A 24,648-nucleotide genomic window follows, 5' to 3' on the forward strand; every position below is an offset into this window, starting at 1 on the left:
TACCAGAGAAAACTTTCTTACTTAACATTAGTAATATCTGGTAGATAATGTATTAAATAAACTATACTTTCATGAAATACACTGCCAGCACAGTCAATTCCAGCCGAGGACTGGAGTTTCGTGCTCATTAGCACTCATCAGTCCAGTATAGGAAGTGACTAAACTGGAGGTGGAAAATCTCTTAAGGAAGCCTAGAGTACCAAACAAACTGGTAGCTAATACAGAATTAGCACTGACCAGATGAGTGACCTAAGCAATGGTTCAGTTCAACTCGAAGATTGAAGGCAAAGCAGGTATATTCAGTAAGTTACCGCCCATTAGCCAGGGCTAAGGTAGAAATACATGAAATACAAAGCCGGGCTGATGAGTGCTAATAAGCACGAAATTGCAGTAATTGGATGGAATCGACTGAGCTGGCGGTGAATTTCATGTATTTTTGTCTTAGCCCTGGCTAATGGGCGGTAATTTACTGAATAAACTATATTTTGTTTTATAATTTAAACATAATAGATGCAGGAATGCATGGAAGCAAAATATTTTAAAAGAAATGGATGCATTTATGTGTGGTAGATTATACTGCTTAAAGACAGTTTTTTTTTTCAAAAAAGACTTTTTTTACATATAATATTAACTTATAAGTAGGGAAATGTGGGGCAAAGTAAAATAGTTAAAAGAGAACTTAATTTCTTCAAAATGAACAAATTGGAAATATGCACTGAAAATTAGGCACATGAAAAAAGAACAATGTATTTTAAAATAAAACCTGCATTGAAACATTATTTTTTATTGTTAGCAGTAAACTTGCACCTTCAAAAAAAAAAAGGAAATTCTTCACTTTTTTTTATGGGACAAAGTGAAAAATAATATTTTTTCTAATGAAATATTTTCCATTTTATTGTTAAAGATATTATTAATCAAATAAATGAGTAAAATTAAAGAAAAGAATTAATGAAAAAGAAATGAAACAATAAATGAATAAATAAGTTAACATATGATAAAAAGTAAATGAAGGAATAAAATTGTGAATTAAGAAAAAAATAAGCAAATGAACAAATTAATAAGGGAATTACTAAATGAAGGATGGTAAAGGACATAATGAATGAATACGTAAGTGATTTGATAAAGGATCGTACAAGTAAATCAAACAAACTATTTCACTTTGCTGCGGATGCACTTGACTAACTGTACAAAGCATTTAAAATAAGCACAATATTTAGCAAATAAGTACTGCACCAAATATTAGTAGGTTTAAGTTAATAATTAAAATGTTAATAACAAGAACTTTGTCATTTTATAATGACAAAATTAATTTTTGACTTACAACAAAATATTACTGTATGAGTATCAATTTTTGAAAATGGCTTGTATTATCATATTCTTTGATTTTCAGAGGTAATTTTCTTTTGACTGCAGTAGACTATATACGTTACTACATAGTCAAAATATTACTAGATAAGTGGTACTAAAAACAGAGTAAATATTTCCCCCATTCCACTTTGATTCGATATTTAGTTATTTTCCTCACATCCCCCTAATTTTTTTTTCAAAACAATAAATAATTATAAAATAAGAAATAAAATAAGCCAATGTAAAGTAACATAGGTGAAAACAACTTTTACTTTTCAAAATCGTTGAAAAACTTCCAGGATGCAAAAGGATTGAAGCTTAAAGCACAGCACACAATTTTGGCAAAAAAAGGAATTCTTTACCTCATCTTTTACTTATTTGCTTCTTTTTAGCTTTCAATGACGAAAAATTAATGCAAAAGCTATTTTTTTCCTTATAGAAAATGTTTTTGGAAAATGACATCGCATTTTTTGCGCAGTTTGCACAAAAATCGCGAATTTGACCGGTTTTGTATCAGGTTGTATCAGAATTTCAAAATTGGAGCAGTTTGGCGCAAATTTTCCACCCCTGAAGGATGATGTAAAACTTTTTCTACTTTCCTATTAAAATGTAAGGAAAGTAAGAAAAGTAGGACAAAAATGAGCTCCAGGAAAAGGAACTTGGAGGACTTAGTGACCATGACAAATTTGACTTGCACCAGTTCTCATAAGTGAACACGGCAGATCTTCCACCAAAGACCCATACTCCATCAAAAATGGTAATCATCTGACCTGACTGACTCTTACAAAAACTGCCTCTTAAATATTTTCAAATAAACTTCCAAATATATTTACCTTTATTTCTTTTCTTGTTTTAGGATGAAATTTAGCATTTTTCGGAATTCCTGTTACAATATACAATCTAATTAATTGCTCATTGAAATAATGTTCCAGATAATCTTCATTTTTAATGAAGTTTGTAATATCGAATCCAGTTTCTTCAAGGACCTAAAAAGATTTGAAAAACATAGTTTATGACAACTTTTACAACAATATTCCTAACGAAAAAAACATAAAATCTAAACAAATGCAGTGCAGAATCTTCTATAAAGACTCGTTCAAACTCAGAATGTTTAGACAATAAGCAGTTTGCTTGTCACAAAATTAACCGATCTTCGGTCCTTTGCATGCAAATTCTTTCGTAAATTGATTACCCTTAGAATATGTTTGCAACACTAAAAAAGCAGATACTTTAATAAGAACTTTTTCTTAGGGTACAAAAGAATTTAATTACAAATTTTCCTGGTAAATCAGAACCTTGTTAATTTATTTTGCCAGTTTTCTGCTTTATAAGTTTGGAATTTTAGCAACATCCCTCCCCCCCCCCTTTTTTTTGTTGACAGCCTTGATTTCTTGTCTCATAACTTTATTCAGCTGATCGACTCCTTTGTTTGCAGCTTCAAACAGACTAAAGAGATTTTCTAACAGTAATTTTTGTTCATTTTCTACATCCTCACTTTTGCATAAAAATTTGATCCATTCTGGTTTAATGCTGTGCTCCAATCATCATCCTGATAATTGTTGAATTTTTAATACTCAACAACTGTTCCATATCACTATACCTTAAACTCAATGGCAGATTTACCATGTCACAATTGCAATGCACCTCCATGACCAAGGGGATTCAAAAATACACTTGATAAATGTGTTAACATATTTCTGTGATAGACAAAGGGAGCCTCTAAAACTGCATTGCAGCAGATCCCCAAACCGTAACTGCTCTAATTAAATGGACTGATTAAATTTTTAGCTAAACAATCGAAAGCTTAATTTCAGATCTTTTCAAAATAAGGTTATTCCTCTTTTAAGCATCTCATGTTTCCTTGATTACATTTTTAATTATTTTCTAACTGTTGCATGGGCATATCCAGAGGGAAGGAGGCAACGCCCCCCTGAAACCCAAAATGTTTTATACCGTAAAACAGAAGTTTTTTTGTTTTACTTTCTAATGTCAGAATAAGAAAATAAAGTTTTTTTATTCTTAATTTTGTAATTAATAAACGAGTAAAAATTTGAAGAGATACAGAAAAAGTAATTCTAGTTTTCATTAGCTGAAAAGCATACTTGAAATTTAGACCCTTATTAGGACTTCCTGCTCTCTTTCCCAGTTCAATTTAGGGCCATCCAGGAACAAGGCAGCCCCCTCCCCCTTGTCAGTTTGGTAAACTTGCCCTCCTCCCCTAAAACTCTTATAAAACTTATACTACACCAATTTCGAGCTGGGGACTCCCCAAGGGCCTGGCCCCTAGTTTCCGATTAGGCTAGTATTTGATTACCAAGATGTGCCAAATTCAGCTCCTTGATCTTGATACATCTTGCATAAAAAATTCAAAAATTATGATTCTCGCGTTTTTGGAGCATATTTTTCAAGATAATTTTTTCTGACTGATATGGTCCATGTCTTGCCATTTATTTAATACCGAATTCAGTATTTTTGAAATTCTTTTCTTATTGCTTGTTTTTATCTTACGTCTAATGCATACTGTTAATATCTTAAGCATGAGAAAAAATATAACACTTACTCTACTCCATTTCATTTTCTGCACTACTTGTGATTGAAAGAAAAAAAATTCCTCATATTTTTGCAGTCTTAATTACACCTATTAAAGGCCTCAAAATACAGATTTTTATATCCATTTTTCAAAAATATTCCCGGGGGAGAAAATCCCCCCCCCCGACCCCCTGAAGTTATGTATGTTCTACATCCCATTTAAAGGGCCTTACCACTACAAGATGGAAAAGAAAAATTGAAAAAATAAATAAATAAATAATAATAATACAAATAACAACAGTGGAAAGCATTAAAAGTCGAGACAAGAAACATCTTCTATGTTAAATATTTCTATGCATGTATGTGTGTCTATATAAAAATATTTCTGTGTGTGTGTGTGTTAGGGCAATGTGCGAATCTGGGCTTCTCCGGAGAAAAAATTCTGAATACAGCCTTGAACTGTAGGTTGTTCTTTTTTTTTTTTTTTTTTTTAAATCTATGAATTATAGTTGTAAATTTTAGTTGCAAAAGCAGCAAAAATTTATAGGAGCAACTAAAAAGCCATTCCATATTGTTGTTTTCTTCTCATTTTCCATGTTCTTTTTCTAGAACTTTACTGCTTTTTGGTCAGTGCTTTTTGACATTGAAGAATTTTTGAGAACTTGGCTGGACAATTTCATGGTAACAGAGGTTAATTTTCCAGAAAACAGCCCACAAATATGTTATATCCTTACTTTATTGCATGAACTTCATGGAGACCAAGTTGTTGGGTGTTTTATGCAACAATTGATACTTTTACTCAATTGGAACCTCACAGTTGCCCTGCAAAATTTTGCTGCATTAATATACTATTTTAACAATTTTTATTTGTTAAATTAGTGTATTATATCTTGTGTATTGAATCTTGTGTAATAAATTGCACAAAGATATTTTCTAACATTTATTACGTGTTATCCCTCAAAAACCTAACAAAAGTTTTTTTTTTACCTAGGTGCTTTTTAGCAATGTATGCAGCAATTGTATTTTTAAAGCCCGTGTTAAAAATATTTTAGGCACCAAGTATCTGATTTAAAGCCTAGATTTCCAAACCCAATTGCCGAGTTTGACACCTAAAAATGTTGGATCACATTAAACTTTTCACCCAAATCATTGCAGTTATGTTCCATTGAAAGATAGAATCAAAAAGAAACGTTCTTTTCAATTTATGTTTCTAAATTAGACATTTTTCTCTTCATGTGTATTATTTTTGTTTAAAGGATTCTTTAGTACTCTTATTTTGGTTTCATTTTCAAAAAATGTCACCGAAGCGTAGAAAATTCATATGAAGCATTATGGTGATGCATAGATTTGTCTTATTTCCAACACAGTTCAAAGGTAAATCTTATTAACTTAGAGCTAACTAGCAAAAATACCCGGCATTACCTGGGTCAGTAATATTCGTAAGAAACAATCGCTACTTTCTTTTGTTTTCAGCTTTAACTGAAAGAACTCAAAACACATCATTTTGATGTGATTAAAAATCGAGCGTCTTTCTTACCCATTAAGGTAATATAGCAATAAGTATAAAGAACCAACGAATATTCATTTAGAAACGAAAGCACGAATTTAAGCATAAAAGAATTCCCAAAATATGAACCAACAAAAACAAAGATCACTAAAAAAACCGTGCACTTGCTTCATTTAATTAAATAGTACACACACACACACACAAAAAGAAAAAAAAAAGCTCTCTACTATGTTTCCCTCAGGGTGCAAAAAGTAGAGTTTCGTTTTAATGACTTTAAACTCATGTTTGCTGCGGAGAAGCCTTGATTCAAAATTTTTATTATGATTATTTTTAATATTGCTGTTGTGAAGCTACGAATTTTTGTAACAACAGGTTTTATATTTAATCACATAGAGTACAGAAATTACATAGAGAAGCCCTGCTATACTAAGATATTGAAGCCGGAAGTTGCACCGCTGTATTCCAAGATCCCTAGCTTCTTGCTAAGTATTTTGAAATACATCTTGATTCAAAACATTCCATTACTGAATCTCAATTGGTTGTTAATTTAAACTTAGATATTGTTGCAAGTTTATGAATCACGTTTTTGAAACTGCATTAAAACATGAATTAAAATGCAAACCAATCCGCCAGCTACTTTATACGGTCTCTTTGCGAGATTGGTGAAAACTATACTCGCGAAGCGATGACGTTATCATAACCCCGTTTATGATTGCACTGCTGTATCCTATAATTCCGGCTTCAATTTTAATTAATAAATTATAGCCTAAGTTTCTCCATGATAATGTAGCTATCTATGGTGAAAAAAAGGTTAAAATCCGTCTAGTAGTTTTGAAGCTTATCCCGGACATTCCCACAGAAGTAGCCATTTATGTATAAAGATGAGGATGAAATTCCTAAGAAAGCAATAAATGTCATGCTTGCTTCAGAGAGGCCTTGATTCAAAATTTACATTATGATTACCTTTAATATTGCTGTTGTAAGGCAATGAATTTTCGAAACAATGGGTTTAATCGTTACCGTTACGGCATCAGTTGTTTAATCTTTAATCATTTGATGTGGAAATTACATGACATTTACTGTTTTCGAACACGACGTTTTTAAACTAAGTTTTTTAGCAATAAATTATAGCCTAAGTTGTTCCCTGATAATGTAGCTATCAATGGTGAAAAAATGGTTAAAATCCATCCAGTAGTTTTGAAGTTTACCCCGGACAGAAGTAGCCCTTTATGTATAAAGATAAACCTAACATAGTGTTTGAAAATCAAGAAAATTGGCAAATAAATCCATATTTAAATGCAGTAAACTCCCGATTATCAGCGATCGGATTATCCGCGGGTCTTTTCAAAAAAAAATTTTTTTTTTACGGTATGTAGTAATATTATACAAATACAAAAGTGACGACCAGCAAAAGGCTCTGGGCCCAGCTAGACCGGTCCTAGTCAATTTACAATCCCCAGTGAAGATCAATGGCCCTCTTAAAACTATCTACTCCCTTGCTCATTACCAACTCTTCCGGTAAGCTGTTCCAAGGTTCCACTACCTTGTTAAAATAATAGTTTTTCCTAATATCCATGTTAGCTTGAGATTTAAATAGCTTAAAACAATGACCCCTTGTCCTGTTTTCAGTGCTAAACTTCAGCCAAGTAACATCTTTCATTTTAATAAATTTAAACAACTGAATCATGTCGCCCTGGTCTCTTCTTTGCTCAAGACTGTACATTTTTAGCCTTCTAAGCCTGGAATCATAGTCTAAATGAGAAAGTCCATTTATTAGTCTTGTAGCTGGCCTTTGAACTCTTTCCAATACATTAATAGTCATTAAATGTTTTTTAAACTTATAATTCTGTTTACTTTCAGTTTTTACATCTATGTTGTCGTTTCTAGCTATAATTTAAATGTATGTGCGAGTGCTATTCATAGTTTTTTGATATTTTTTTTCCTCTAGTATCGTTTTTTATCTATTATTAAGATTATCCGCAGTTTTCACTTATCCGCCATTACCATGCCACCCTATTCCGCAGATAATTGTGAGTTCACTGTAATCATAATGCATTACAGATTCAAACTTAATAGTAAACTCAACCTGAAGGAAGTTAATCTATCAAACATTTTTGGCAGTTTGAGTAAAAATGTATAACATGGATAAAGAAAATATATTACTTCTCTAATTGCACAATGTTGGGGTAGTTCATCTTTATTCACTTTTCCTTTTGGAAAGCCCCAGCTAGCTTTGGCAACGTAGCTCTGAACTAATAAAACCTGTAAAAGAAAATAAATAAATAATAAAATTAAAAAACAGTTTAACCAATGATTTTATAGCTAATAAAACTAATTTATTCAATTTCAATATTTAGCTTACAATAATGTGCAATTTAGATTAAGCAATCATCTCTGAATTTACTTCTGAAGCTAATTGGCGAACAGATAATAAATATAGTTTTATTTAGTTCTTTAGTTCACCCCCTTTCCAAACCTCCAGAACTTTTGATTTTAATTTTTAAACATATTGCAAAGCCTACCATTTGTTGTAATGCCTGTATATGCATGTAAGGGGACATTCATGAATTAAGTAAGGACAATTTCAGCAACAATGTCAACTATAATTTTAATCATATTTCGACTTTTTAAAATTTGTAAGTAATAATGATGAAAAAATCTTACATTTTGAAGACCTTGATCAAGTAAAACTGCACCAAAAGTAGGAACTGCTCTTTTATATTCCCTCCAGTCAGCAATTATTGAATCAACTTGTGAAGCATACTTTTGGAGAAATGGTATGTGTCGAATTACTTAAACGCAGTTAAGTAAATTGAACTTTCAAGTTATTTCAGGTATTAAGGTAGGTGCGGGTATTAAGGCCTGTCGGGTAATAAGGCCTAAACAGCGAAAATATAATTTAAAATGGTTGTGGCCGCTCAAAAACGCTATCGTAGATAGTTTACACTCCCAGATGGCACCTCAAACTGGCCGCAATGCCATGCTCAGTTGTTTTGACCAGCGAGCCCAGATTCATTTTCACGGAACGCTTGTAAGACACGAATAATAAAAAATCGTCAGATTGAAATGTAAGTAATTTTTGTAATATCATACTTTTATGCATAGTTTTGCGCTACAGTTATCTGTCGTGACTGCTTCTATCGATATTTCATGTCTGAGGGAAATAATATGATCGAATTATTGTACTTTTTTGTATTTTTTTAAATTCGACGTCAGCGGCTAATAAGGCCTACGAAAGTTGACCGTAGGCCTTATTATACTCCTTTTTTTGTAACGTAGTTTTTCAGCTGTGCATCTTATTTTGAACCTTTCTCAACATGGTATGAGTGTTTATTAGTAATTGCGGCTGTTTACGACTTGGTTCATTCTTATTTTAGTGCCTACATCACGATGCCCCCCAAACGAGCACTGTGGTCTGATAATGACTTAGTGTCGGCTGTCCAAGCAGTAAGAAGAGGTATGCTGAGCTCATATAAAGCAGCTGTGAGGTATAATGTTCCCAGGAGAACCATTAGAAACCATCTCCAGACCGGAAGTTTGAAAAAAACACTTGGTAGAAAATCTATTCTCAGTGATGACCAGGAAGCTGATCTTGTCATCAGAATTTTGAGGTTTGCTGAAGTAGGGTTGCCTGTGACACCACGTATTCTCCGACGCTTGGTTTATAAATTTTGTGAGCTTAATAACATAAAGCATAATTTTAATAAACTTGCTAAAGTTGCTGGTAAAGATTGGTTTAAAGCATTTATGAAAAGACACCCGGAAATATCTAGACGAAAAGCTCAATTTATGAACCCGGCCAGAGCTCAAAAGCTTAACAAATTTATCGTTAATGATCACTTTAACAGACTGAATGAAATTTATGATAATCTGGACTTGAGAAGTCATCCTGAAAGAATATACAACATGGATGAGAAAGGCTGCCATCTCACAGTTCACCACCAGCAGACTGTTTTGGCAAAGAAGAGGACTAAAAGAGTGCATTTACAGTCTTCGGAACACGCCGAAAGTGTCACAATAGCTGGATGTGTAAATGCAGTTGGTACTGCTATACCACCAATGATAATATTTAAAGGCAAACGGTTGAAGGCAGAATTATATGATAATTTGCCACCGGGTTCTTTGGTAGAAAAATCTACAAAGGGTTACATGACTAATGAACTTTTTACAGAATTTCTAAAACACCTATCTAAATTTAAAAGTGCAGGAAAGTCCCTTTTAATATTTGATGGAGCGGCTTGTCACCTAGACTTAACAATCGTTGAAGTCGCCGATTCTCTCGATATATCATTATACTGTTTACCTTCGAACACCACTCATGAACTCCAACCCCTTGATAAAGCCGTCTATCGATCATTTGAACACCACTGGGATGCAGAAGTTTTATCATTTATGGAACAAAACCCAGACAAAAAGCTCAACAAGGCACGGTTTAATGTTATTCTTTCAAATGTCTGGTCTAAATACATGAAACATAGTAACATTACAAGCGGCTTTAAAGCCACTGGTTTGTATCCATTGAATCCACAGGCTATTTCAGAAACAGCTTTTGCTCCGTCTGTATTAACAGAAATTCCAGCTCCCGAAGCTGACAAATTTCAAGAAAAAAATTCGCAACCTCGCACCTCCCTCACGCCAATAACCCCAAGGCCTTCCACATCGACAGCACAAGATGAAATAATTAACAGTACCCCAAACAAACCTCCTGGAGCGACGTACGGCATGGTTTACGGTTCTAGTTCGGACGATGAAGAGGACAATGTACCACTAGCTCCACTAAAAAAAAGGCATTTCAGGAGCTTATGCGTACTCCAGTGAAAAATACTGAAAAAACATCAATTTTAAGAAGAAAATCTATTAATTATCGAGGAATTAAAGTCACCAAAGAACTGTTTGAAGAATATAGAAAAGAGAAAAAAGCAAAAAATGACGTCAACCTTCAAAGAAAGACGATAAAAAAAAAAAACGATGCTAGTTGGTACTGTCACGCTTGTGAGGAGGATAAAATGATTGACATGAGGCCCTGTTCAAAATGCAACAGGTGGTATCATGAGAAATGCGTCGGTTTGACAGCCGATGACGAAGATATTTTTGAGTGCCCTAACGGCTGTTAATTTTTTTTTTTTTTTTTTGTTATTTTGAAGATTTTCAGCATGAGTAATGCTTAAGGATATTACAAATGCTCTCAATTACCAATGTTAATAGCTTATTTTGATTATTTACGAGTGTTAAAATATTAGGCCTTATTACCCTATCGTAGTATAATAAGGCCTAATTGCAAGGTTTTTTTAAATAATTAATTTTATGTTTGTTTTCGGCAAGAAAGGCCGTTTTTTGTTATTTTCGTGTAGTAATTGAATGGTACTTTAATTAAATTTGCAATTTGCTGATTCGGATCCTTTTCTTCCCATTTTATTCCAAATCTCCCTTAGGTAGGCCTTATTACCCGCACCTACCTTATAAAAGAACACTCATAACTGCATACAGTCTACGCAAGATGGAGATAAATTTCATGCTAAATACACATTATGAAACAAAAATAGCAAATATCACCAGTGCTGATCTTTTATGTGAAAAATGATCAATAACATCAGGGCCGATCCTAGCAGGTGTGCAGGGTGTGCACCGCACAAGGGCGGCCAAAGCAAGGGGCGGCCGCGGGCCGCATCATATAGTTCTTATAATCAAGCAAAATTCCTCAAGAATTCCTCACAAGATAACTTATACTAAGTCGAATAAATATGCTGAATTTTAAATGTTCAATTATCAAAGTAAGTGTTGATTTCCCGACAGCATAGCATAGTTTAAGAAAAATAGAATGTTAGGGAACATTTTGTTGGTTCATTGTCCATTAATATCTACTCTTTACACACATTCTTCATTTGGTTGCAAAATTTGTGACAGAACCGGTAATCAGGCATGGATACAGGGGAGGAGAAATGAGGGAAATGGCCCTCCTCCTAAAGCATGAAAGGGTGCCTTCTAAAAGGAGCACCGAGGGCGGCCACTAATGTTTACCCCCCCCCCCCCAAACTTTTATAGACCTAAACAATGAAGACATTTTTTTTTTTTTTTTAAGAAGCTATACTGATTAGATACTCTCGCAAACATTTCAAACAACAAATTCTGTGTTCAACAATCGTGGATGCGTGGAGAGAAAGTGGAAAATTGCGACTCCCCTGAGATTCAAACATATTTGAATTACGAATTAAAATTTTGTCATTTTCCTTCTTTACGGCAATTTTTTCTAATTAAGATCCCGAATGAACTTCCCGGTTTCTGATCAGGTAGGAGGACAAGGCTCTTGCACCGGGAAGCAAATTTAAATGTGACTGCAAAACGAAGAAAACGAAGATCTCAAAGGATGCCATGAGCTCCTTGACGAGACTAAAGAAGGCTTAAAACTGCGTTCCTAGGACTTAAATTTCGGAAAATTTCGCTGGTTGAACCACCGATCTTAAAGACCCAATTAAGCCTCTGATTCACCCCTTCCACCTGAACTTAATCAAACATAGTCTAAAAATGTTGGCTCTAAAATCCAAAATGTGTTTTAAGAGGACAGCTTTTCCTAATGTAATCAAAAATTGCTTAGTGACATTTTTCGGATTTCTTTTTCGAAATTTTTGCGATGGAGGGCCCCGAAATCCATTCCCAAACATTACTACCAAAGACAGTCTCAATTAGCATCTTTAGAGAGGCCGCGAATCCCAGCCCCTCTCACTTAACGTATTGAAAAACAAACTAAAATTGCGTTTTTCAAACATCGGTTTCAAGAATTTTCGGAGAAGGACCCCTTTCCTCCCCCTTTTCTCCAATCCAATCACTATACACCTCAAAATTTTGTTTTTAGACGGTTTCGTGGAGCCACGCCTAAACTAGCCTGAAATTGACTTACATTTTCAAAAAAAAAAAAAAACAGTTCGTGAGGGCACACTGAACCCCCGCTCGCTCTTGAGTCTCATCGTTCTCAAACAATGCCTAAAATACGATTTTGGGACTTCAATTTCTAAGAAATTCCGGATTAGAACTGCCTGGCTTATGTAACTCTTTACAGCGCTAGGGTCTACCCATCAATGGTCGAGGTGAGGTGGACAAAAGTCAATAACAGTATTTTTTAGATATTAATATCGAAAAATATCCGCCAAAGTTTCCCAGTTTCGTTAACGTCACCAAAGATAGTATATAATTGCGCTTTTAGAAATATCCGCTTGGGAGCCCCAAAACCCTTCCTTCCAAAAATAGCCCATAATGGATTTTAATTCCGAAAAATATTTCGGTTCAGAAAATTTTTACGTTACCCCTATCGTTTTCAAATATAGCCAAAAATGGGGTTTTGAGACAATAGTGCCGAGAAACTCCCGGAGGAAGGCCGCCAGATCCCCTACCGTAAGCAAAAATAGCCTAAATTTGCGCTTTAAACTTCAGTCTCGAAAACTTTCGATGGGAGACGATTGAATCTCCCTCCCTCGAGCAACGTCAACAAAGGTAACCCAAAATTGCGTGTTTAAAACTTCAGTTTCGGAAAATTTTCGGGAAGAGCGCTGATCCTTCCTAAACTACGCTCACCAAAAATAGCTTCAAGTTGATTTCAATTTTGAAAGAATTTTAGGAAAGTGCTCCAACATTACTTTCCTCTGAAGTCTCGAAAAAGTTCCTAAAACTGCGATATTTGACGTCAATTTTGAAAATTTCTCCATGCACCTTGAATATACCCGACTCTTTTGTTCTTGCAACCGAACACAACCAAAGATGAACTAAAACTATTTTTCGATAAAACCAATTTCAATAATCTTCTCGGAGCATTCCCCCTTCCTCTGATGTCACCGAAGACAAACTATAAAATGCGTTTTTAACGACTAGTAATTTTTGGCCTTTTTTACTTTCTTCAAAGATAAAAATTGTACCTAAGCAGTTTCTTACTATAAAACTTTTCTTCCTTCTTATAAGTTCATCATTCTTCTGTTTATTTATTTATTTATTTATTGGAACTTGGTATATAGAAATTTGTAGAAAGATTTATATGGACGTTAAAGATTAGTCAAAATATGCAAATTACTCTTGGGGGGCGGCACATTAGGTCTTTGCACGCGGGCGGCCGACACCCTAGGATCGGCCCTGAATAACATGTGTTAAAATATGAATTAAATTAGTAAACAACATAAATACAGCTAATTGCGAGGGAAATACTTCAAATAGCTAGTTTAAGACTACAGTGACTATACTGCCTTGCTAAGCACAAAAATCGTATCTGCATTTATAATTAAAATTGAGCTATGGTCAATAGGTGGTTCTTTGTCCCGCATTTCTCCTAAATACAATGTTTTATAGTCCTTTTTCAATAGTAAATATATATATTTTTTAAATTCTAAAAAAATTGCATTTGCATCAAATACATGGAGGCAGGGTTGGCCGAATTGGACCCAACTGGGTTGGACCCAATGGGTTTTTTTGAAAAAACCCATTTAAAAAAACCCATTATTTAGCCCACTTTTGGTTTTTAAAAATTTTCTGAAAAGTTTTTTAAAAAATTCATTAATTTAAATACTTTCACAATTTAAACTTCTTTTTTATTTGTTCTTCACCACATGAAGAACAAATCCACATCCACCATAATGAACCAAAAAAATGAATTTTGAACTTTAATAGTATTTCTTAACTCTTAACGGCATTAAAAAAATACTTCAAAGATTTTAAACAAATGTATTTAACTTTTTTCTTTAACTGGTCAATAAATAACTCAAATTACCTTGACCAAGTACTGTCACGTCTGATTTTCTCAATATTTGTAGATTGTACAGAGGAAACTAATCCAATTAAAAGGCTTTCATGTGAATTATTTTCTGCTAACCAACGCGTCACAAATCTCGAATAAACACAAGATATATTTTTTAGAAATAAACAAATTTTTAGAACGGTCGACAGAAAACAGAACAGGCACAGTATTTTCATTATCTTACAAAAAAGTTCAATATTTCTTACTCTGTACACAGAAATAGAAAAACAGGCAACATAAAATTCAAAGAAATGTCTTGATTAAGCTGGAATTCAGTAAAAAGGGATTTAAACTACTTGAGGTTCTACAGTAGTTTTGCATAACAAAATGAAATACAATAAAGTAAAATGAAAAAAAAAAAAAAAAATTGTAGTAATTAAAAACAAACAATAGATTTTATCACTCAAGAAGTAACTTTGTCTTAACTGTTGGTAATAATGAAAATTAAAAAAATATGAAACTTCACCATTCTTGGGTTTTTTCGTCTTTTATACTTTTCTTCAGAAAACGCTGAATTTTAACTAGTTTTTCAGCTTTTTTTACCCGCAGACAATTTTTGCACTTTGTCCATATACTTGCCCTACAATATGCTACAAGTACCCCACATTTGCCAGAAAAAAGGACAAAAAACCCCACATTTCTTTTAAAAAACCCAACTTTAGTTGGGGTTTTTTTGGGGGGGGGGGTTTATTTAAAAAAACCCAAAAAACCCTGGGTCCATGGGCTTTTTTAAAAAAAACCCGGGTTTTTGCCAACCCTGCATGGAAGCGCAAAATTTTAAATAGCTCTTTCTTGTTTTGAACTCGGCTGCAGATACGACTTTTGCCTTTGGCACAGCAGTAACTTAAGGGAAGGCCAATATTTTGATTACTCTCCTGCAAGAAATATCAATGTCTTTTAGTCTAAGATCTGGACACATGAAAAGTTTATTAGCTTGAGAAAAATCTTATTTTCAAGTAAAAATTTATTTTTTTTCTCTAATATATGAAGTGCATCTTCTTTCTATAACTATTGATCATTGTGTTATTTTAATTCATTAGTGTTCGATTCTTTGGTCTCTGATTTGATGCTATCGTCTCATGTCCTTCAATTCTCATTGGTTGAATTTCAACCAGATTCCTTAAGTACAAATACAGTGGCTATGTCACCTTCCCTCATGACTTTGTTGTTGTGTGTTGAAACTTTAGATGGGGTACACTGATTAATGGTCTTCACTGTAGTATTAAAATAACTACTTTCAGTATCTTAGTGATTTGTGCTTTATTTATCTTGGTTATTGATTCCTATTCAGTATTTCTATATTTATAATTTTGGAAAAATTGGGGCCTCCGTGGCTATATGGTAGAAGCTTCACTTCCCAAAACGGAGGTTGCAGGTTCAATTCCCGCAGTGCCATGGAGGTTATTTTCTCTCTGTCTGCTGTAAATATTTCTTGTGTTGTCTTATCTGTTAATAAAGAAGTTCAATCTTTTGAGGCAATGCCACCAATCTTTCTGTATTAGTTTATGACGGACACGTCAACAACAACAACATTCGTAATATTTAATCCATTATTTTTTACTGTTTTAAGGTTTATGACAATTCTTTTTGCTACTTGAAATTTTAGATACATTATAAAATTCTTTAGAATGGAAAATTAAAGAAAAAACCTTTGTCATTTTCTTACTTTTACATATTTCATTTCAGAAGACCATTTATAAACTTAATAATACATTTTAGCAAGAACTCCTTCCACATTTTACTTTTAAAATCAGTTTCTTGAAACCAACACAAAATTTTTTCTAATGTTTATAGATGTCTAAATTTTGCTTCAAAATTACACACATACATAAAAACTGAAAAGATTTAAATGTACAAAATGAAAGCAGATAAAATATTTTTAAAAAATTTTAAGTTTTGAAACTTTTTGAATTTTTAATTTTTTAACTTAACTGTTTATTTATTAGTTAAATAAGAATAAGACCATAAACCTTTTTTCTTACCATAAAAGTACTAATTCTGCTACAAAAACTTGAACTTTATCTGTCAAAACCATTTTGTTTCTTTCATAAAATTATCATCTCTTGTACAATGAAAAAACCCATAAAATTATTACCAAACAATTCAGACTTAAAAAATAAAATAAAATAAATGGAAAAAAAAAACATATTTGCCGCCATTAAAAGTTTTATGCTCATATCTTTCACCAATATGAGATAGATTCCCAAAAGTAGTCATTCAGAACTGTATCCAAATTTGTGCCATATTTTCATAACACCGTTTTCATTTTATTTTTTATTTTTCCAACAAAATATTTCTAAATTTCAGCTTAATAATTTAGTGGTGGAAACAATTTTGTCTCTTTAGTTCAACTTTGCGTTTTAGTAAATTATTATTTACTAATTTTTCTTGGAGCTAAATGTGTTTTCTAAGATTCTCACATTTTGCAAATGATCTAATGACATGAAGAAGTCAATTAACATTCCCAAGATAACAAACATTGCATATTATTGTAACATGAAATCACTCTATTTTAATTTTAAGATGAAAAAGTGATAAAAGATCCGGAGGAGAAAAGCATGTTCATTTTCATAGCCTCTTTTTAAGTATGATAACTCTTAGGACAATGTGAAATAAGTTTAAATGGACTCGTTAATCCCAGATCTCAAGATGAAACATGAGTGAAAATGAGAAATAAAAAACCTTAGCACAAAAAAGTAAAAGAAAAATATAACAAAGTTTAATCACACAAATTTCCAGACACACGTTTTGAGGTTCCAAGGAACACCTTTTTCAATGCAGAAAAGTGGGCTTTCCAGGGTTGCCACAGAAGTTCAAGAATGAAATTCCCTGACATTTCCAGGTTTTCCAGGTGGTTTTGAGAAAAATTCCAGGTTATCAATCTCCACCTTTATCTTGCAACATTAATATATACATCTCAAATTTTGATAAAATTTACCTCATTTTCAAACTTTACAAACAATGGCTACCAAATTTAATTTACTCAAGCTGAAATAATCAAAAATATGTAATAAGGGTGGTTCAATTTTTTTTTCCTCTCTCGGCTCGAGTCCAAGACACCCCTTATTTTTTTTAGACTTACTAATAGTATTGTGCTGTAAAAGTTTTAGCTTCTTGCTCAAATTTTAGGAGGGTGCTCAATGACCCCTCCATTTAACATTAGCTCTAGCATAGAAAAAGTCAAATTTAGAAACATTTAATTTCCCCAGCTGTTTTTTTTTTATGTAAGTAATTATTTTAATGCAATGAATATGCATATAACTCGTGTAGATTATAGTATGTAACATTGTTTATTCAGTTCAATGAATTTTTTTAACCCCCTCCTCATACTTATGAAGTTTGAGGCAGGGGGTCGAGCACCCTCTTTCAGTTGGGATAGGAAGTTAAAATTCCTCCAGTATTTTACTATCCACAAGTCTAAAAACATTGAGTGGTGTCCTGTTTTCTAGGAGAAACCTTTTTTTTTAAAGTGTATTTTTGAACTTCCCCGAATGTACTAACACAAGTGAAGCAAATCACTGTAATAAACAATTAATGTAAATGTAGCATATCTAATTTTTAATAGCGAGGAGCCGCTGCCTTACATCAAGTGAAAGAACTGCAGAATTAGCAATTGTGACATCTGTATCACAAAAATAAAGTTAATTGCTAAAATAATCTGAACTAAAACTTATGAAACCTAAACTTTTTCAATTATTGCTGTCTACCCCTCCAATCCATTGAACTCAAAGCGCTTTTAGACTTTGGCCTGTAAAAAAATCATGCACCTTTTAGCTTCACATATTTCCCCTGTTTGTTGCTCATAACACAAGGGTGCTCCCCCCCCCCCCGCCCAAGTTCAATAGCACCCCCCCCCCCCAATATTTCCGAACGCCTTAGCGCTTTTTTTTTTATTTTTAACCCTCTTTTTTTATTTTTTTTACCTATTTATTTATTTTTAATTATTGTTGTTTTGAAAAAAAAGTGTGCTCGCTCCCCAATAAAATACACACACACAGATGAAAATAATAAAGTAAAATAATATGAGTAAATAATTTGAATAAAAATAAAGTAAAAAAAAATTAAAAATCCCCCCCCCCCAAAAAAAAAATTGATGGCGCAACTTTCGCCATAATCACTCCTGTGGGCACCCTGTCATAAAGTTAAAGTTTGAGCATTGATCAGAAACTTCTCTGATGTGCAGATTTTTTTTTAATCGGATTACTTTTATTTTGAAAGAAAGAAGCGCATTGGAAGTCTTAAAAGATCACTACCAAAATACTAAAAGATTAGCGATACTTCTGTAAAAAAGAAACTTTCTAAGTTTAAAATTGTCTAATGAACTAAATTTACAGAACAAGATTGTTTAGAATAATACGATTACATTAATTAATTTAAAGAAATAATATAAAATATGAAAAGATTATTGCAGCTCATTAAAAACTTCAGTGGCACTCCCAGACAAAACAACGTGCTGTGCATCATAACAACTTCAGAACTGCTGACGTAAACAAGCAGCGCTTAAACAGAGCCCGCTCAAACGAGGAAGAAAAGAAGTACCTTCTGCGCATGTCCGCCGCTGACTGCTATGGTGCACTGCTATGGTGCACGCCGACTGCTTTGGCGCACATGCCAATGGCAGAGTTGTTGATAAAAAGAACTGCAGGGGGAAAAAGAAAAAGGGGAATGACAAAACGACGAATGGGAAGGGAATGGCGGCGAAAAAAACAAGGCAGAAAGTTTTTTTTTTTTTTGACGTCATAGACCGCAGGCCGCGCTAAGAACGATCGGATAAAAGCAATTTTTCATTTTCCCTGACATTTCCCTGATTTTCGGCCATTTTCATTTTCCCTGACAATTCCAGGTTTTCCCGGTTTTCCCGGTGCGTGGCAACCCTGGCTTTCGAATGTGAAGCCAATTTCGAACATGTTTTGGTGTGCCTGTTACTGGAGGCCGGACCTTTTTGAAAGCTAGCAAATACAGTCGAGCCCACTTAATAGAATATCTGTTAAAAGAATATCCCGCTTAATACAATACATTTTCAATGTACTAAACCAATGTAATACACTATTTTGATCCCGGTTAATGAAATATCCTGCTTATTAGAATATTTTTGCGTGGCAAAAGGGCTATTCCATTAAGCGGGTTCGACTGTAAAAAAAGAATTAACTAATTCAGAGGACCCAGATTCAGCCAAACATTAAATGAGATGTAGCTGCAGAAGAGAAAAATAGTTTAAAAACTCTAAATACATTAGAAGGCTGAGAAAACCGAGTTAACCTGAGAGTGATGCCTTAAGTATGTCTGTGACTGGTGTCTTTACCCGATAACATGAGGCATTACCATTTTTTAAATCATCAGTTTTTCTTCTTCCCCAGATAAGAATATTAGAATAAAAATGCCAGAATTAAAACAGTGAGCATTTTCCATTTTTAATGGAATCATTTGCAAAGTAAAAAAAAAAAAATAATAATAAAGTTAATTTGAATTCTTGGCATCTTGATTTCAAATTATGTTTTTCGCAATCACGAGCGTGTGTGTGTATGAATTTGCGTGTGTGTTTGTGTAGGCACATGTGTGTGTGTTTGTGTAGGTGCATGTGTGTGGGTGCGTGTCTATGTGTGTATGTATGCATGTGTGTGCATGTGTAGGCGTTCATGTGTGTGTATGTAGGCATATGTGTTTGTGTCTGTGTGCAGGCATGAGTATGTGCAGAGGCGGATTTAGAGGGGGGCCATAGGGGCCATGGCCCCTCCCAAAACCTTGAGATTGTAGGATTTTTTTAAAGAAAAAAAATATTATGAGAAGACAATAAAATTTAACACATGTTTTTTACTTTAAAAGAAATTTAGATCTTTAATTGGGAGAGAAATTATATTCCTCCCCTCGAAACAGAATTATAATTCCCAAAATTTTGCTCCATCGTTTACATCATTTCTTGATACCAACTTTAGACACTTGGGCGATCTTTAAATGCTGTTGTCCTCAGAACACACCTATTGCTTACGAGACCAAAGAGAGTCTAAATTTGCATTTTTATGCCTTTAATTTCGAAACTTTTCTGGAGGAGAGCCCCCTTTTCCCTTGCTCCTCCGCAAATGCCACAAAAGGTAACCAAAAATTGAATGTTAGAACTTAAATTGAGATTTTTTTTTCAACAGAGATTAGCTTTCCAAGCTTTTATCCTTTAACTTGTAAAAGCGGCTTAACTGGACATTTTTGGAGCTTCAATTATACATGATTTCCGGTAGCCCCCCCCCCCCTCTCCCTTCCGGTTGATATCGTAATGAAAGCTTTAAAACGAGATTTTTGGAAGGAGAGCTCACACACGAACCTTGCATCCCTTTCTCTAATACTACGTCCAAAAATAGCTTGAAATTGGATTTTTAGAGCCTCAATGACAAAATATTTCCAGGAAGGGAACATTCTAAACACCCCCACTTTCACTTTAATGTCGGCAAACATTGCCTAAAGATGCATTTTTAGGCTTGACAGCAGAAGAGCTAGAAGAGCACCCACCCCTCTCCTAATTTCTCAACATTTAACAACAGAATATTTCGGTTTCTAAGCTTCATTTTCAAAAAGTATTTTGGGGTCAACACCCGAACCCTGACCTATCTTCTTACATCATCAAAAATAGCCTAAAATACGTTTTTAGGACCCTGATTTTCAAATACTACTTAGAAATTTCTATTTCGAAACTCTTTCCTGACGGGAGATTCTTTAATCCATCCCCCTCACGTAACGTCTCTAAAGATAGAAGTTTTTAACATTTCATTTGAATAAAATTTCTGAGGAGTTTGTTTATAAATTTTCAATGGCCCCTCCCAAAATGATCGGCTAGATCCGCCACTGAGTATGTGTGTGTGTGTGTGTGTGTAGGAGTGTGTGTTTGTGTGTGTGTAGGAGTGTGTGTTTGTGTCTGCGCAGGCATGAGTGTGTGTATGCGTGTGTGCATAGGATATGGACGCAACCTGGAGACGATTTTCGCAAGAGGAGCAGCATCGTGAGGCCGGTCGACGTGACGGCGGTGCTGGCAGCAGGTGCGGGTGGGAAAATAAAATGATAGGACATCAAAACAGTAAAATGAGAACAATAAGCAATCGCGATTGCTCAAAAAAAATAATAATAATAATGCATAAAATATTTTTCAACTATTTCAAAAACTGAATATTAAAGGTTACTGGCACTGTTATGTAATAATTTATTTAATAGTATATCTGGGTGATTCTCCAAAATCCTAACAATGTTATGTCCCAGTAACCTAACACAAAAATTGTTTAACTCAGAAAGTGTTTTAAATTTTTTAATATTTAGAAATAACTTATCTGATGTTAGCCTGCTCTTATTACAATAATAACTCAATTAGTTTTTTCTACAAAATTTTTTTAAATAACCAGAAAATCACACTTTTGGAGTGTCCCCATCTATTTCTCAAATGGACTTAAATTGCTTAAAATTTTTATATCAACATTCCACAAATTCAATTTGTAGTACAAAATTAAGCATGCTTAAAGGTATAAAATAGTATTCTTTAAATAAATTGAATTATTTAAATCATCAAGGTACATCGTTTTAAAATTTGTCAACAGGTTTCATGTCATTCTCCTGTCATAGGAATGAGTTCAATTATTATACATTAAAAAAGGAATTTTTGATTTGCTGTGCTACAACACTGTTTATTATCACCATTTTGTTGGATTTCTCGAGTATTAAGTTCATATGATTTGTCTGCTGTTATTACTAAAACTTTAAGGTTCAAAAATGGGTATAACATTTTTGGTGGCATTCTTCTGGACAAAATTTCTGTGTTAAATAAAAGAAAAATAATGATTCTACTCATAGTGTGTAGTTGAATTAAGAAGTTAGAAACGAAAAATAACATTAGTTACCTTAATTATAATCCTGGGCTTATGCAACAGACAAATTGTATGGAAAATGTCATACTCCTGTCCTAAAAAAATCACGCTCCTAGCATTATTTCTCAAGCACTGGTAATGCAATGCATGTTGTAGAACAGAAGGATTTATTTCAAATACATTAGTTGGAAAATAAGATTGATTGAAAAAAAGAAAGTTAAATTTGGCAAACAATAAATAAAAAAAATGTACCAGTGAAATAATTCTATTTATTTTATTTTCTGTAGTTCAGACGAATCAAATTGTTCCAAAAGAGATTTATTGGTTAGACATTTGTTTATCTAAATGTTGCTCGAATACGTTAGTGAAGTTGCTATAAATTTTGTAGCTGCTTTAAATTAAAAGTAAAATACATGTTATTAATATTGCTGATTCCCTTTTTGTTTTTTATGTTTGTATTTCCTGAACCATAAAATAATTCGCAGGTAATGAGAAGGTAACTTTTCTTTTTATAAATTTTATCATACTGTGTGTGGCTGACTTAAAGAAAGCTTTAATGTAGCAATCAATTTTTTTTCGTTGAAATGAATGTCAGTTATTCGGAGTGTAAGCTATTCAGAGTGAATAATATGGAAAAACTTAGGTGGGACTTGTACTCGAAGAAACTGGGGGTGTCCGTTAAGGGAGGTTTTACATAAATTTTGTTCTGTCATTTGATAACCATACTTTTTGATTTAGGCTTTAGTTATTTCTTCATTAATATAGTCACATTTCAGATAACATATAAAGAAATTTATTTTGTAACTCTCCTGGTGCTGCTTGTCAGTCTCTTGCTATATGAAAATTGCCCCCCCCCCCCTCTTTGAGAGTGTAACATAGTTAAAGTGAGTTCCCTCTATTTTTCTCTTAATAAGTTCCTAACAAAAAGTAAGTATAATTTTTTTCAGCATTTTTATTTTTATTAAAAATGTGATTGGAAAATGTCAGGTTTTTGGAGAATCACTCATCTATGTCTAGGAACACCTTAAACAATACTTTTTAGAAATTCCTTTTCATCATAATAGACACTTTGTCTACAGGGAATATGATATTTCAGACAATACTTCAATTTGACTCATTTATTTTGAAATTTTAGAATTTCCCTCAAAACTTTTTTACTGCCAAAAAAACATGTACATAGCCGCCTCAAATGTTATACTTAAATCATATATTATGAACAGAATGTGAAATAACTCTTAGTATTAAAATTTCTGCACAAAAATAGCTGGTTGGAGATCTTTTTGATACGTTATTTCATAGGACTAATTTCACAATTAAATTATTTTAAAAAATTTCTTAAAAAATTGCAAAAGTGATAGAGAAATATTGCCAGATACTTTATATGAGTAAATCTGCAAAGGATGGACAACTTCCTACACGCAAGACAACAAAACAAGGGAGAGATCTTCTATGTTGTACCTTAAATGCCCATTTGCACCATCTGTCAACATTGCTTTATTTTTAATGAAAATAAAACAATGAGATCAACTTGTTAAGGATACTTATACGAATGAAATCTTTAAGAGCACACTTTGGCAGCCTTCCATCTTCTTCACAATAAAAGTCTAAATAAAACCAATGAGCTAACTCTATTTGAAAGCAAACTCTGATGAGATCCACACGTTCTTCTTCCGGAACATTGATGATGAATCGACTAATGAAGAAGAAACATTTAGACACATATTGTCAAACATATTATATAGGGAACAACAGAATTATGCTTCATTAAAACACACACACACTTTTGAGAGATTTAATGAGAAACACAAACACTTAAATTCAGGGGCGGCATTTCAGCATTTTATTTGGGGGGTCGAGTTTCTTAAATAGGTATTACCACAGTGCGGTCCCAAACGTAAATTAGCTAACAGGAAGTGGTCATAAAATCGGTTTAATATGAATAAAAATTAGTGTTTAGAAACTATTAAAAATTTTGATTAACTTTCTAATAAGTTATCATACAAAACATCTCGATACTAAAGTTTTTATACCTTTTGGAAAAGTTTTAATGTATGATTTTTGAAATTCGGAAGAACAGGGAATCGTGTTACTAATCAGTGCCCAGTGTCGTGCTGTTTTGCCAGTACAGCTAAATAGAAAAGATGGTGAAAAAGCTCATGCCTTTTAGCATATATGACTTCGCTTGAATTTTTTGCCCATTATGCTTCGAAAATAATTCTCTAACCTCCTGAGAGATTAAAAAAAAATCTTTCTCCACTGGCTGAGCTGATAGGAATAGTTAAAAAATAATTGAAGTAACAAAGTTATTTATAAAAACATTTTTTACATCTAGCTCTTCAAAACCACCCAGGCAACTTCAAAAATTGTAAGGGGCTTAATTTTTCATCATTGAATCATCTAGTCTCATCGGCGCTCTCAGCTTCAAGGAGATGTCATCTGCCTCCAGCTCTGTTATTCACTATTCCAGAATGATGAGTCCATAACAAGGACCAAACTGCAGTCTCTGGATGTGATAACCGGTCTGTCGGTATAGTGCTTGTAATTTTTCTTGCCTTATGCTAAAAATTGAATACTCATAATTGAAACATTTTTTTTTTCGTCTTCAAAATCCAATCCAGATAATATAGAGCCAACCATACAGAAAAATAATTATC

General features: G+C 33.3%; 1 protein-coding gene across 2 annotated transcripts in view; it reads right to left on the reverse strand.

Moving 5' to 3' along the window:
* Positions 1-24,648, reverse strand: part of LOC129223934 (m7GpppN-mRNA hydrolase-like) — a 75,615-nt gene that overhangs the window by 47,569 nt on the left and 3,398 nt on the right. For both annotated transcript variants that reach the window (XM_054858314.1, XM_054858315.1), the window contains exons 3-6: positions 23,536-23,687; positions 8,048-8,175; positions 7,547-7,645; positions 2,181-2,333 (exon numbers count right to left, since the gene is read on the reverse strand). In XM_054858314.1, coding sequence (XP_054714289.1) covers positions 2,181-2,333; positions 7,547-7,645; positions 8,048-8,175; positions 23,536-23,687 — 532 coding nt within the window. The remainder of the gene's footprint in view (positions 1-2,180; positions 2,334-7,546; positions 7,646-8,047; positions 8,176-23,535; positions 23,688-24,648) is intronic.

The sequence above is a fragment of the Uloborus diversus genome, chromosome 6 (genome assembly GCF_026930045.1).
Source record: "Uloborus diversus isolate 005 chromosome 6, Udiv.v.3.1, whole genome shotgun sequence".
Lineage (NCBI taxonomy): Eukaryota > Metazoa > Arthropoda > Arachnida > Araneae > Uloboridae > Uloborus > Uloborus diversus.